A 14,092-nucleotide genomic window follows, 5' to 3' on the forward strand; every position below is an offset into this window, starting at 1 on the left:
AATTTCAAAACTGAAACTGACTTGAAACTAGCAACGGATCCCGCGGATAGTTCAGAGCCGAATTAGCGTTACGTTATTTTGCGGCTAGATGGCGCAGGATGCACCTGATTCAAGATGTCTGTCTTAAACTCTTATCGAAAGACAGTAGACTGTCGTCACTGTAGAAACAGTAAAATCAGTTGAGCCGTCGTAGTGGCACACGATGCGCGGTAACATTTTGTTCAAGCTATGAAGAGGGTATTAAACAACCATAAGGGCTGATCAATTTCCCAAGGCCGGCCGTATGATACGCCGATACCGGTCTTTAAATTATAAATCCCACAAATTGTTGGATTACTTCTTTTTTGCTATTCTTCGCCTTATGCGGATAGCGCCAAGCAGCCACAATACGTACAAGGATCCGACTTCTACCTCAATTACGTAGAAAAGTGCAGTTGTTTCGAGGTTTAACCGCTGCAATCAGTGGTTGCACACTGTACAACAATCGCGCTTCTAAAATGATGGCTGATGATTCGAGTGTACGAGTGGCAGTCAGGTATGTGATTAATTATTACGTGTACATAAAAGTCTTGATTTGTTTTCATAACAGAATGCCAATTAGTCGATTTTTTTTTGTCATAGTTCTGTCTTCTGAGCGCATAAATGGAGATAGCTTTCCGAGCTGCGTGGGGGGTCCAAGAAACGTAATCCTCTATAAGGAAATTTGTCATTCTTAGGATACCTAATTCGTTGCGAAATTTTATTTTTTCTGTGCATACATATTCATGAGATGACCTCAATTCTTATATTAGTTTGGATCTCATGCTTCAGAAATGATTGTTCAATATTGAATCTGTTACGGCAATCCAAAGAATTGTCACTTCCAATGCAATAGATGAAAGTTTTCGCACTTTTCACATAGAATGAACGTTGTCTTTTGCATGCTAAAACTACCTCATCAACATTTAGGATCCAAAAAATTACTCTGCTCAATCAAAACACTTCTCGTCCATTTTTGCAAACTGAGTTCATAATTTCTACACCTATGTCCCTGTTTTATTTAACATTCAATATCAGTACCTATTCCACACAATAAAGTGGGAAGACTCTGATTACTATTCAAGGACAGAATATTTTGTAAACGCAACGCCCAGGCTGGCTAGAAACAACACACTTTAGACCAAACATTACACTGAAAAACTTCACATTATCTTAGAGTTCGTACCATCTAATTGCTTTCAAGAACGTGCTCCTTGTACAGTTTACTTGAAGCTACATGTAACACAGAGTATATTTGAACCATAATTCTATCCTTGTATGTTGACATATGAATGATAATGTTTGCACAGTATTAAAAAAAAATATTTTAATCAGCCACTTATGAATTTTAATTTACACTGGTCCACTCAAATTCATTGTCAAACATAGTTCCTTGCTTATAAAAGGCATTAACTCCAGGTAGTGATAGTATTTACCATCACTTCTGTCATCGACTAATTATATAATCGTTTTATTTCATCATCACTTTTTTTTACTCAGTCTGTGGTACGTTGTTATTAGTAGGATGATCTCTCCTTTTAAGACACAGATGTGTAGGCCCTGTCTCTCCGTCATGCATAATAAATGCTTGATTCAAGAATGAATAAACCCAATCTTCTGCCCCTCCACCTCCCTCCCCGCCCCTTTCTTACACGTATATTGATGTATTAATCTCCTGCTTCTCTGTTACTCCATATGCAATTCACTTTCATTGATGATATGAAGCAACGAGCATGTCTGAATACAATAAGACATTGAACGTAATAACAGAAAACTTAAATTAATGTATTCCAAAGGTTGCTACAAATATAATCAAATGGAAAAAACACCTGGAAATTTCACTGAAAGCTAGATATTTGACTTTGATTCAAATATCAACTATGCTAATAAACAAAATATGCTTATAAGCTCTATAAGCATAATACAACATAGTGCCTAGTGTCCAGCTTTATGTTTAGAGACGTGTCACAGCAAAAACTGCGATGTTACTTTTAAATAATCCCAGGCAGTGTCACACTTTTAATTGTAATATACATATATATGTAACAAATTGGGAAATGTTTTTGAAGCTTTAATGCTGCACTTTGCATTAGGATATATAAATTTCTACACATTGACAATATTGTACAATGATTTTTCAGGATACGGCCTCAGGTTGCTCGTGAGGTTATAGACATGTGCAGAGTATGTACACAGGTACCGCCAGGAGAGCCACAGGTCTTCCTTGGGCCAGACAAAGCCTTCACATACGATCATGTTTTCGATACTGGCGTTGGACAAAATACCATATATGAGGCTTGTGTTGCACGTCTGGTGGACGGCGCTCTAGATGGCTACAATGCTACTGTTCTTGCTTATGGTCAAACTGGCTCTGGAAAAACTTACACCATGGGAACAGGTTTCGATGTCGAAGTAGATGATAGCGTGATCGGCATAATTCCTAGAGCCATTACACACTTATACAATGGGATATTAGAAAAACAAGAGCGTGCCAGAGAACGCGGACAAATGCCACCAGAGTTCAAGGTGAAGTTTTCAAAAATTTTGATTAACTACAAAGATTTATTGATTTCACATTAAAACGAAGACATAATGATGATTGAATATAATTCACACATCTTTGAGCTACATAGAGAACTTGAAATTACCACTGAAGCATGATTTTACGTTGAGTGAAAATACTTTTTGCTACAGGTGACTGCACAATTTCTCGAATTATACAACGAAGAACTCAAAGACTTGTTAGAGCCAGGTGGTCCAAGGGGAGGAGCTCGTATTCACGAAGACACGACAGGAAGTATTCATTTGACGGGTGTAGAGCCAAGGATTGTGACTAGTCCAGAAGATGCTTTGGAGTGTTTGCGACTTGGAGCTCTCTCACGAACAACTGGCTCAACACAAATGAATACACAGTCCTCAAGGTCGCATGCAATATTTACACTGCATGTCAAACAGCAACGTTGTGTCAAAGTTGAAGACCCTGATGCCGACGTTGACACTAGCGGCACCGAACCTGCTAGTGAGTTTGAAACTCTAACTGCTAAGTTTCATTTTGTCGACTTGGCAGGGTCAGAAAGACTTAAACGAACTGGAGCTACCGGAGAAAGAGCTAAAGAAGGAATATCTATCAATTGCGGTTTGGTAAGTATCTACTTTAAGGTATATAGTGTTAAAGAATAAGGCTAATCAACTGATATCGGAGGTTATCTCAAAGAATTTTAGAAATGTAAAACCATTTGATTAGAACGCAAACAGAGATTTTTAATTTTGGCTTGGTTGTCAATAGAATAGTCTTTGATAGATATCTTTTGCTTTAATGGTAGTTGGCACTTGGTAATGTAATATCAGCCCTTGGAGACACAACGAAAAAAGCCCTCCATGTACCTTATCGAGATTCCAAGCTAACAAGGCTACTGCAGGACTCGTTGGGAGGAAATAGTCAAACGGTTATGATAGCATGTGTCTCGCCAAGTGACCGTGATTTCATGGAAACACTGAGTACCTTGAAATACGCTAATAGAGCAAGAAACATAAAGAACAAGGTGACAATAAATCAAGACAAGAGTTCGCGAACAATTGCTTCTCTTCGCAGAGAAATACAGCAGCTACAACTTGAATTAATGGAGTACAGGCAGGGTGAGTTGAGTGCTGCTGATTCAATTAGATGTTCACATCTAATCGTTTAATGAAACTAATGAATTTCTTGAAGGCAAGAGAGTGGTCGGTGAGGATGGTGTGAACGATGCATGGCACGAGAATCAAATGCTGAACAGTGAATTGACCAGTCTTCGTACTAGAGTCAAAGCTCTTTCTGAAACTGTGGAAGCTCTTACAGCCAAGAACGCTCTTCTATTAGCAGAAAAAGCAGCAGGTCATTGGCTGGCATCTGGAGGAAGTGGCAGCGATGATGTTACCAGCTTAGTGCAAGGCTACTTACAAGAAATTGAAGAACTGCGTGCTCGATTACTCGAAGCAGAAGCGATGTATCAGCAGTTGAAAAAGCGACAAGTTCAAGTAAATTACTTATAAAGTTATGGTAATTGATCCCTTTTTTGTTTTACAATGATTGATTTATGTGTGTTTATTTCCTACGTTTAACAGGTTAATGCAGCTAATCTGTATGGTGAACCGTCCTATGTATTTCATAACGACTCTTCTTCTGTCCTGGCAGAAGCTAAGAAAGAACTTCAGAAAGAAATTAACACATTGGCAGCATTAAAAGAACAGCATACACCTAATTCTAACACTTCTGCAAAAGTAGAAGGAGAAGATGGAGAGCAGGAGGAAAATGATAATGTTCACGAATTCATGAGCGAAGATGAATCTGAGGACGATGCAGATCGCAAAGGTAAATTTGAATTTGTTTTATTTATCTTGATATACGTATGCAAGGTATTTACCTACGGCGTTTTTAACTTCTATTTTATTCTCCGTAGAAGAAGATGAAGAGGAAGAAGCTATGGGGCGAGAGTTAGAAGCTCTGACGTCGGACATAGATGTTAAGCAGCGTTTAATTCAAGAATTGGAATTGTCACAAAGAAGGCTGCTAACAATGAAACAACATTACGAAGACAAATTGACTCAATTGCAAGCACGTATTAAAAATACTACTGAAGAGCGCGATAAAGTACTATCATCCTTACAGCAACACCCTGCTCCTCCAACTGAGAAAGTTAAAAAATTACGAGATGAGTACGAGCGAAAATTATCGTCAATGCAAAAAGAGATGCGATTACTTCAGTCTGCCAAAAAAGAACATGCGCGATTATTGCGCAGTCAATCTCAAAGTGAGAATAGGCTTAGAGGATTGAGAAATGAGTTGGCAGAGATGAAGAGAGCAAAAGTTAAGCTACTGAACAAGATGAGAGAAGAGGCCCAGAGGCATAAAGAGAATGAATTGAGACGCAATAGAGAGATAGCTCAACTGCGTAAAGAAAGTCGTAAAAATGCGAATATGATTAGGAATTTAGAGGCGGATAAAAAAATGAAGGAAGTGGTACTACGAAGAAAGCAGGAAGAGGTAACGGCACTCAGGAAACGGGATAGAGGATTGAGTCAGAAGGCAGCTGGTAGGACAGTACTAAAAGAAAAGAGTCCAAAGGCCCTTAAACAAAGATGGCAAACGTTTGAAAGAACTATTACAAAGCAGGCATTGGCAAAACAGGCTGCAGCTGAAACTGAAAGAGAAATGGAAAGGCTTTTACAGGAGCGAGAAGAGTTGGGAAGAGATTTAGAAAGACTTCAAAAACGAAGAGCTGTTGCTTCTGCTGCAAATGGTGACACTGCTGACATAGACGAAGAAATTGATAATGTTAAGAGTAAAATAAGCTACCTACAGGTAAGTCTGGCAATTCATGCAATAACCAGCATTAATAATATCTACTTATTTTAGTGTAAAGTTTATTCATAGTAAACGTAATTATTAAATATAAACAAAATTTTATTACAGGATAGTATAGCTGACTGTCAACGTGATATGGTGGAAATGGGTGAAGTAGAAGGCGAGAGTGAGCCAGGCGCTGAGGTTCTGCTTGCCACAATCAAGTCGGTTGACGAAGCACGCTATTTATTAGAAAGAATGCTCGCATTTACCGTGGAACAAAGTTGTATGGCGGCACAGAGGCAATCAGAAGTTCGTGACATGGAAACTAGATTGAACCAAGTTTCGCAGGAAAGCGATGTGCAACATCAGCTACTTGAACATGTGCTGAGAGATCGAGATTTACTTTCACTTACCAACAACCATCAAAATAATTCTTCTATCTATAGCCCTAATAGTTCAAGAAGTTCTTCGCCAGACAAGTAAGTTTCGTACACGATTTGAGGTAAATCTATGAAATGAAACAACACTATTTTAGCGCACTTGAACATTTATTATTCCTTGCGGTCCTGATTACGTCCACATAACTGTTTTTCCAGCAATGACAGCTACAACCAAGTAATTTCTGGAACTGATGATAAACAACAGAAAAGCAACAAAGTTCGACGGAGGACCACACAGCCACAGGAGTTACTTTACGGTGTTGCAGTCGGTTCAGATACAATAAAAGCAGATGAAGATCAAAATCAAAATCACAACCATCCACTCACAAGGGTGCCCAGCGCTCCTGGCAGTCTGAAGTAAGTATGTCAAATCAGAATTGGACCAAAGCTTCACATACATTGCGAATCTTGAATAGTATATATTTCAAATTTACTAGAGGTTTTATTGAATATGATGATTATTTAATGACATCATTGAGAAAATAACTTATTCATAATTAGCTTTCGTACATTCGACATATGAATCAGTACTTACTCCTCATTAGCATGTCAACTAATACTTGATTTATTTTACAACGATTTGTGTCATTGATTAAATTTTCCGTACTGTAATGATTAATTTAGAGGTTTGGTACTGACTAGAAGTCAATACGGAGTGGGAGTGGTTGTTGGCTCACCAACGCTAACTCGTCGTGATAGTACCTCACCAAGGCCTCTGCGACGACCCCTCCACCCTGGAGGAGGCTCCATGTGAGTGACAATGGTTCAACACGTCTTTACCCTTGCACTCCTTGTATATCTCTGTTTCAATGCCTTGTACAATGCACTGATTTCTACTGTGTTTCCTTCAGATAAGCAATAAGTACGAATTATAGCTCGCTACAAAATAGAGTAACATTCAAAAGTAAATATATTTATTCCCTATATATTACATACGAACATAATGTATTGATAGAAATGCCTATCTATGGATAAATTATCTTTTTTGTATAAAGTATTGATTAATTTTTTATGCAATCATCTGATATTCGATATAAATTTCTAACATAACAATAAATACATGCATAAACTCTTGACATGCTAAACAAACGTGTACCAATCAACTACCTAGTCACATACACGGACAAATATCTTTTGATGAGAATCACATTTGTTGCCAAACCTTGATGTTAATATTGTAGCTGCTAAAAGAACAACTAACATATACTAACGATCTTCTCATATCAAGTAAGTACAGGACAGTAGATTGCTTGTTTATATCTAATTAATCCCCTTTAGTGATGTGAATTAATGTTTTACATAAAATTGGGAAATAAACATTTCTAATATTTGTAGATGATTTTTTCTTTCTGCAGCATAAATAAATTCCAAAACGTATTACATTTGTCACAATAAACCATTCCCAATGATCATACAACAATAAACTCTTCAACGTCTAACACACTTCTACCAAGAAACACATCAACAATTATACAAAAAAGTATTGTAGATTTATAATGAAAATGAACCATTATCTAATTTAAATTTATCACAAGTTAAGCCAACAGTTGATCAAACTATAACATTGCCATAAGATTCGTGTACATCTGTAAGTCGAGTTGTGCACTGTACTTGTGATAAAATTAATTTTTATCGTCTCTCTCTGCAGTTGGCAAAAAGACAATGTGCAATTCTCCTAAAAGGAATTCGTCCGTGCTTTAAAATCAATCGTTCGCACTTGCATGTGTAGTAGCCCCGACCTAGCAAAGCATGGTAATCAGCCTGGGATGCATCTAATCTGACTAACGCGTTAACATAACAAACAACCTAACCAGGGAACAGGTAGGACTGACGGATGTATCATCACCACCTGGTTCGCCAACTGCTTATCGTCGATTCAATAGTAGAGAAGAAAATGTATTTTCAAGGCTGACTGCCAGTAGGCAGCCATTGCCTTCCGACCCTCAACCTACTAGAGGAGTCATCTCCCAATATCAAGGAAAGGTAAGTATACTTCAAGCCGTTTTGATTGAGAAAAGGATGATTTATGTGAAGTGCGAAAATACATTTACATTAGTTCAAGAATTGGATTCTATAATACAGACTTCTGTTATTTTACAGGCACAGCCCAGAGCAATTTTGCAATGTAGTCATATAGCAGAAGGACATAGCAAGGCTGTTCTTACTATTTGTGCTACTAATGATCGTCTTTTCAGTGGTTCCAAAGGTACAATACTGAAAATCTGTAAAGTGAATTGAAGTAAAATCATCTGCAAAGTTAATTTGACATAATTTTCATGTGCAGATCGTACAGTGAAAGTTTGGGACCTGGAAACTGGGCTGGAAAGTCTCACACTGAGTGGTCATCCCAATAATGTTGTAGCAGTAAAATATTCTGTTGAACACCGCCTGCTTTTTAGTATATCAGCAGCATATGTAAAAGTTTGGGATTTACGAGCTGGAAACTCTTGTGTCAAAACGCTCTTTTCATCTGGTCAAGCTCAGAGCGGCCCTCTGGCTCTATCAACACCATCTAGAACTCTTCAACTTCCTGTTGGAGAGACAACAATAAATGACGTGGCTCTAAGTCTTGACGAAAAAGAACTTTATACGGCAACTAGTGACAAAGTTAGAATATGGGACTTGCGCAAGTTAACTTACAGTGGAAGACTGAGTACAGCTCACACTGCTGCAGTAATGTGTTTGGCAGTTGCTTCTGATGGCAGAGTAATTACTGGTAGCAAAGACCACCTTATAGCTCTTGTAGAGCCAAATACTTCTGGACAATCTGTTAGTCTGGCACCGCCTCATTACGATGGTGTACAATGCCTAGCTACATATGGCTCAACGTTATTCTCTGGTATGTAATTGTTAGCGGAGCTTATTGTATGTGTATAAAATTCGAATGATTTACATTAACTGCATTTCGTAGGATCCCGAGACATGTGTATTAAAAGATGGGATTTAGAAAAGATGGAATTAGTTCAATCACTCAACAATGCTCACAAAGATTGGGTTCTTGGATTATGTACAGTGAACCATGGTTCGGTTCTAATTTCTGGCTGTCGCGGTGGTTTATTGAGAGCATGGTCAGTTCCTCGCGATCAATCCGGAGAATGCAGCCTTTTGGGAGAGGTTCGGGCACATAGTTCTGCAATTAATGCAGTTGTCACGAATCAACAACACATATTCACAGCTAGCAAGTGAGTTTCGTATTGTACTTGACATTTTCTAGGGGGTTTAGTCCAAAGGCCACTTTGTGATATATGCGTGCTTACAACAAAATTGACACAATTAACACAATTCTGAAAAGTTTGGACCCAACTCCATGAGAATAGTGTACTTAGTTAAGAATTAAATTAACATGATGGGGGATATTGATTACAGCTCTGGAGAAGTTAAGCTGTGGCGAATACCTGATGCCTCGCTTATTATGTCTGTGTCCACAGTATCGCTTTAATTTATTTTATTCATTTGTATTTATTTTGTATTTTTTTACAGCTCATTTGGTTTTATTTTATAATAATCCGCATGTACTTTGCTTTTCGCATCACTATCATCTTAAATCAATGGAAAGGACAATATATTTTTTATTATATTTGTAAGCAATAAACGTATCCACCAATTCAACTTTGATGCAGTAATTGCAATTTTAAATTTGTTGCATCCATCTGATCATGGCTCTTGAAGCTCGGTCGACTGTACAATTCAACTGTGTCCAAGTGAATATGTATATATATGTATATATAGAGATGTATTTGTTGGATACTGGTCAACTTCTGGTTGGATTCCTATTTATATAACTCTTGTTTAACCAAATACAAGATGTGCAGTGCACATTTGGACTTAGTTTCACTTTAGTTTATTTATCTCCAAGTAGTGACATATTATTAACATATTACAGCAAATTTGATTGTCACATGAATCATCAGTGATTACATACAGTTCTTAACACATTGAAAACTGCTACTCCATCCATTGAGAAATTCTTAAAGTGCTTACAGAAATCGTAAAAATAATTTATTTAATTCTGATTTGTGTGATTCACCATTATAATTGCTAAATTTCCTTGTTATATTGCATCTGTGTTGTTTACTTTGATGTTTAATGCTTTGCATGGCTACCAAAAACGCAACTACGAACGTGAAGTGATGGCTCCTTGAAATTATGGCACTACTACAAGAGAGATCAACGACAACGAAGCAACTCCTTGAGGCGCTGAAGTGATGCTGCGCTTCAATTGTAAATTATTAGCAAATTTATTTTATATTCTGTTGATAAAACGCCGAAATTAAATTTAACTCAATGTAACATACATTATACATTTCTTTACGTTCCTTATCATTTGTGGAACATAATCTAAATGTACTATGAAACCTACCACCAGTATTTTCTTATTGAATACGTATTCAACACTAGTTTAGATGGCTTGTTGAACCGAAATTATACACTAATATGTAATTTCCATGAAAGGAGAATTAGAAAATCTCGTTATCTATTAAGCCTAATGCTACTCAGTATGGAATAAAGTTATACAAACATAGTAAAACAGTTTTGGTATTATCTAGCATTTATTTTATTATGAACAGGGATATGGTAGTATTAATTACAATATTTACTCTTGGTACAAACAATAATTGCTGTATAATACTGTACAGTCTGAGGTCTCTGGAGATCCCAAGGATACGATATTGTCAGGGTTGGCAGCTGTTTAGTTTTCTTCTGAAATTAATAATAGTAAGGTTTACTGTTTATATTCCTACCTAAATTTCAGCAACTGGGTATTTCAAACTTGGCACTTGAGACATGATATAATGAATATGTCTGAAACAGGAATAACTAATATGACGTAACAATAGAATTTGAATTTGCATATTACAAATTAATATTCATAAAAATTAGAAAAGAGAAAAAAATTAATGTGGTATAAGTACCGCTTCTTTTTTTTGTGTGCGGTAAGTGATTCTTGGCCACTATCATCAGCACTGTCTTCCGATTGGCTACTGCTACTACTGCTAGAAGAACTACTAGAAGATCCACTTGAAGAATCACTCGCTACTCCTGTATCTTCTTTTATATCAATAGTATCAGCTAATGCTCCTAAGTCTGGTTCTTTTACACGAAGTACTCTTTGCCATTTGCGTGAAAGTTTAGGTCTCCCTCTTACCTAACAGCAAATATCGGAGGAAAAATTCGATGAAATTTGAAATGTTGAGATTGCACAAACAGAATAGTAACTTCGATGCTCTGATACAATAGAATCCTTAAAGTTATGCCTAACTCAGCTTTATCCATACTTAAAAAGGAATTTCGAGCATTTGTAATTATAGCAAAACCAAACTTTGAATTAAGAAAAATCTATTTTAGAGATACGTAAATACAATTCATGATTCAAATGCAATTTAGACATTATGCATTTCCAATTATCTGTATGGTATTGAAGTTGACAGTCACGGTATTTTGACCCCCCAATGTTCAGTTAATAAAAATTAACATGGAACTTGTGAAAGTCTAACAAAATTGAGGCATTATAAATAAGTTATCAAGAGCTTTTTAAGATATACGACTTGTTGTGATACTATTCTATATTTAATAATATAGACAGCGCGTGTCACGACCATGTTTGTTTTCCTTCCTACTCAGAAAATTGAATAAATGAATAAATGAAAGTTAAATGAAAAATTCCATAAAGTTAAAACTTACCGTCTTATGCCATACGATGGGGAAGTTTGTTCGAGAGCAAAAATTTTGTGTTACTGCTATTGTATTGTCAAGATTCAATACTACGTGCCACCATCCGCCTGGAACAAATACAGTATCTCCCGGCCCTTGTAATATTTCAGTCGGTTGGCAATCTTTTGGCCACGTGGGTAGTTTGGTTCGTGGATAAATGGTAGCAAACCAGGTGATAGCTTCATCCCTTTGCTTCCCACCTTCCATTGCGCTAACTTTAAGAAGTTCACGAGGAGTGTGAGTGGGAAATAGACACCACCGTTTGTGGCCTGAAATTAAGGCGTTCCAAGCACTAGTCCCCAGAGGATCTATGTGGATACCAGTGCCTAACAAATATATTAAAATTACACCAGAAACTTATTCACCTTAGGATAGCTTCGAAACTTTTACAGATCACATATGTTGGTGCATAAACAATACAAGGACGTCAGAACTAATGGACTGATATTGAAAGTTTGTACTACATACTTCTAGGTAACTTAAGTTAAATACTGAAAAAAAAAATTGATTAGCAATGTTGCTGAATGTTTAATAACTTCTAATCTGCCAGTGTTCTGAGTTTCATTTCATTCACACCTGATCTTGCAGGTCCCATAACAAACCATCGATAAGGTGGTCGTCGATGCTCTCCGGCATGCTGGAAAAGGTCGTCTTGGAAATATAATGGTATTGAGTAATCTTCTAGTAATTTTCTACGCCGTGGATGTTCTCCAAATGAACTATCAAAGATATAGAGTGGCGAGTCATCTTCGTTATTCAACATGTATCGGACATAGTATTTCATCTTCATTTTCACACTGTACCCTTCATTGTCTTCTCCGCATTTGAATTTCTGATTCCGATATTTCTTTGTAAGCCTCTACTTGTCAACATAAATCTTAGATCAATGCATGTCAATAATTTTAATTATACATAATTATCTTAGATACAAAGAATATACGGACCAAAAGTCAGTATTTACCAAAATAATTGATACTCTAATTGTAAGCTGTGAGATTAAAATATTGTGCACACTAGGCTGGTAACAAGTAAGAAACTGTTTCCAAAATAATAAGTTTTTTTTACTGTAAAAAGCTCTTCAAACGGCATGCATATAGATTACTCATCACGTGGTAATTAAAGTAATAGAAAGATTTAAACTTTCGTTTCATCATAACCAAGGTTGTAATATAACTGTAATGATGCTCTTTAAAAAAAACTAGATTACAACCTTAGAGTACCCTAATATTCAATAAACCGTAATATTTCCTTAACAAACTTTTATTTTGTGAATTCTACTCCTTGAGTTAGTTTAAAGTTGCAATACAATGGTTTTTATTTAAATCTTTCGTTATGTTAACCTTACTAATTTCAGCCTCAAAATCACAGATAAAACCTACCACATAAAATTTAACAATTTTCATGGAGACTAGAAATAATATGGATGAGAATGTTTGAATGAATTCTTAAACGAAGGTCCAACGAATGCGACACAGTTATTACAAGTGGTTCAGGTGAGAAATTCTTAAATGAATAAAATGTAAAAACAGCTACTTGTTCCCAGCCCTGATATTATGAGAAATACCGAGATATAAATGCATGCTAAATTTACCTCAACAGTCCATTTGTGTTGGGCTTTCCAATCACACTGAGTTTCTCGTATCACTACAGGTTTGTAAGGCTTTTCATACTTTTCAATAAACTCGGCCGGAGTCACCGACCTCTCATCAATACGATCAACATTATCAGTAAATTCCCAAAAGGTAGCAAACTTTTTATGATAACCATGCTGCGACCAGGCGATTTTGTCGCCAAGTTCTATGCAGAAAAATATTTGTATGAATTATATATTAAAAATGACTCGGCAAAACTTTTTTTGGTGCAAACTTGTTACTTGATACCGACAAATTGGGCATTGGGAGATTAATGGGAAATAAAACGAAGATCTTAACGGACTAAAATGTTTGAAAATCACTGAATTGGAGTTTAAATCCTCTACACGCCTCTATCGCGTTACCGAATAGGTTATAAATGAGGTTATGAGGCATACCTGGTCTAGCTTTTCGCTTCACTTCTTTAATACGTTTTTTGGCTCGGTGATCTAGCTTGAGCTCTTCCGACATCTCGTGTGATATACTAATTTACTAATTTAACTTATTAAAAATATATTTACAAATATAATTTTTAAGGAACACACAGGCACACGTCACGGAGTGATACCGTAACTTGAATAGTGCGCATATTTTCCGCGAGGTGCGAATTTTTTTCGTCCCGTAATCAGTTCTTTTTCAGTCAACCACAGTCAATGCTTGCATGTTTAGCAGGATTGCAGCAGCAGTAATTACATTTCTAATGTAGTAATTGCTGCCCGTAGTATAACCAAATAACCGATGAACTTACTAAAACGGTACATTGTCCTGATTTAAATTTGTTAAAATAAATACTACGTTTTGTGTTTCGATGGTAAAATATGAAATTACGAATTCAGGCAAAATCCAGCAGCTTGGGGGATTACCTGGGAGATGACACTAGTAGTGACGTGCCTACGTGACAAGAGCCATGCAATGGGTTCCGTGTCGAATCGTCTCCCTGCAGTTGGGAGTTTGGGACAGCTGAGCTT

The 14,092-nt window shown here is 36.7% G+C and overlaps 2 protein-coding genes across 5 annotated transcripts; one reads left to right on the forward strand and one right to left on the reverse strand.

Moving 5' to 3' along the window:
- Nucleotides 1–119: 119 nt before the first annotated feature.
- On the forward strand, nt 120–10,309 carry Klp31E (kinesin-like protein 31E). 3 transcript variants are annotated; one of them, XR_006882207.2, is made up of 16 exons: nt 120–535; nt 2,160–2,544; nt 2,713–3,159; nt 3,342–3,654; nt 3,728–4,032; nt 4,120–4,366; nt 4,455–5,356; nt 5,468–5,820; nt 5,938–6,138; nt 6,406–6,531; nt 7,596–7,764; nt 7,882–7,987; nt 8,066–8,620; nt 8,693–8,963; nt 9,148–9,769; nt 9,910–10,309. XR_006882207.2 is itself a non-coding variant. In XM_046617434.2 (15 exons), exons 1-15 carry the CDS (start codon nt 498–500, stop codon nt 9,218–9,220), a joined length of 4,491 nt encoding a protein of 1,496 aa, XP_046473390.1. In that variant the 5' UTR covers nt 120–497; the 3' UTR covers nt 9,221–10,309. The 3 variants fall into 3 exon arrangements, 2 of the variants coding, with proteins under 2 accessions (XP_046473390.1, XP_046473383.1); XM_046617434.2 differs by having other exon boundaries at nt 9,148–10,309; XM_046617427.1 differs by lacking the exon at nt 9,148–9,769.
- A 12-nt stretch (nt 10,310–10,321) lies between these two features.
- Nucleotides 10,322–13,966, reverse strand: PSR (bifunctional arginine demethylase and lysyl-hydroxylase PSR). Of its 2 annotated transcripts, none has more exons than XM_046617740.2 (6): nt 13,523–13,966; nt 13,085–13,290; nt 12,070–12,352; nt 11,464–11,819; nt 10,695–10,927; nt 10,322–10,479 (listed from the first exon to the last, which is right to left on the reverse strand). In XM_046617740.2, the coding sequence occupies exons 1-6, from the start codon at nt 13,593–13,595 to the stop codon at nt 10,455–10,457; spliced, it is 1,176 nt and encodes a 391-aa protein (XP_046473696.1). In that variant the 5' UTR covers nt 13,596–13,966; the 3' UTR covers nt 10,322–10,454. The 2 variants fall into 2 exon arrangements, with proteins under 2 accessions (XP_046473696.1, XP_046473687.1); XM_046617731.2 differs by having other exon boundaries at nt 10,322–10,482.
- Between the last annotated feature and the right edge of the window lie 126 nt (nt 13,967–14,092).

This window comes from Neodiprion pinetum, chromosome 1 (assembly GCF_021155775.2).
Source record: "Neodiprion pinetum isolate iyNeoPine1 chromosome 1, iyNeoPine1.2, whole genome shotgun sequence".
Classification (NCBI taxonomy): Eukaryota; Metazoa; Arthropoda; class Insecta; order Hymenoptera; family Diprionidae; genus Neodiprion; species Neodiprion pinetum.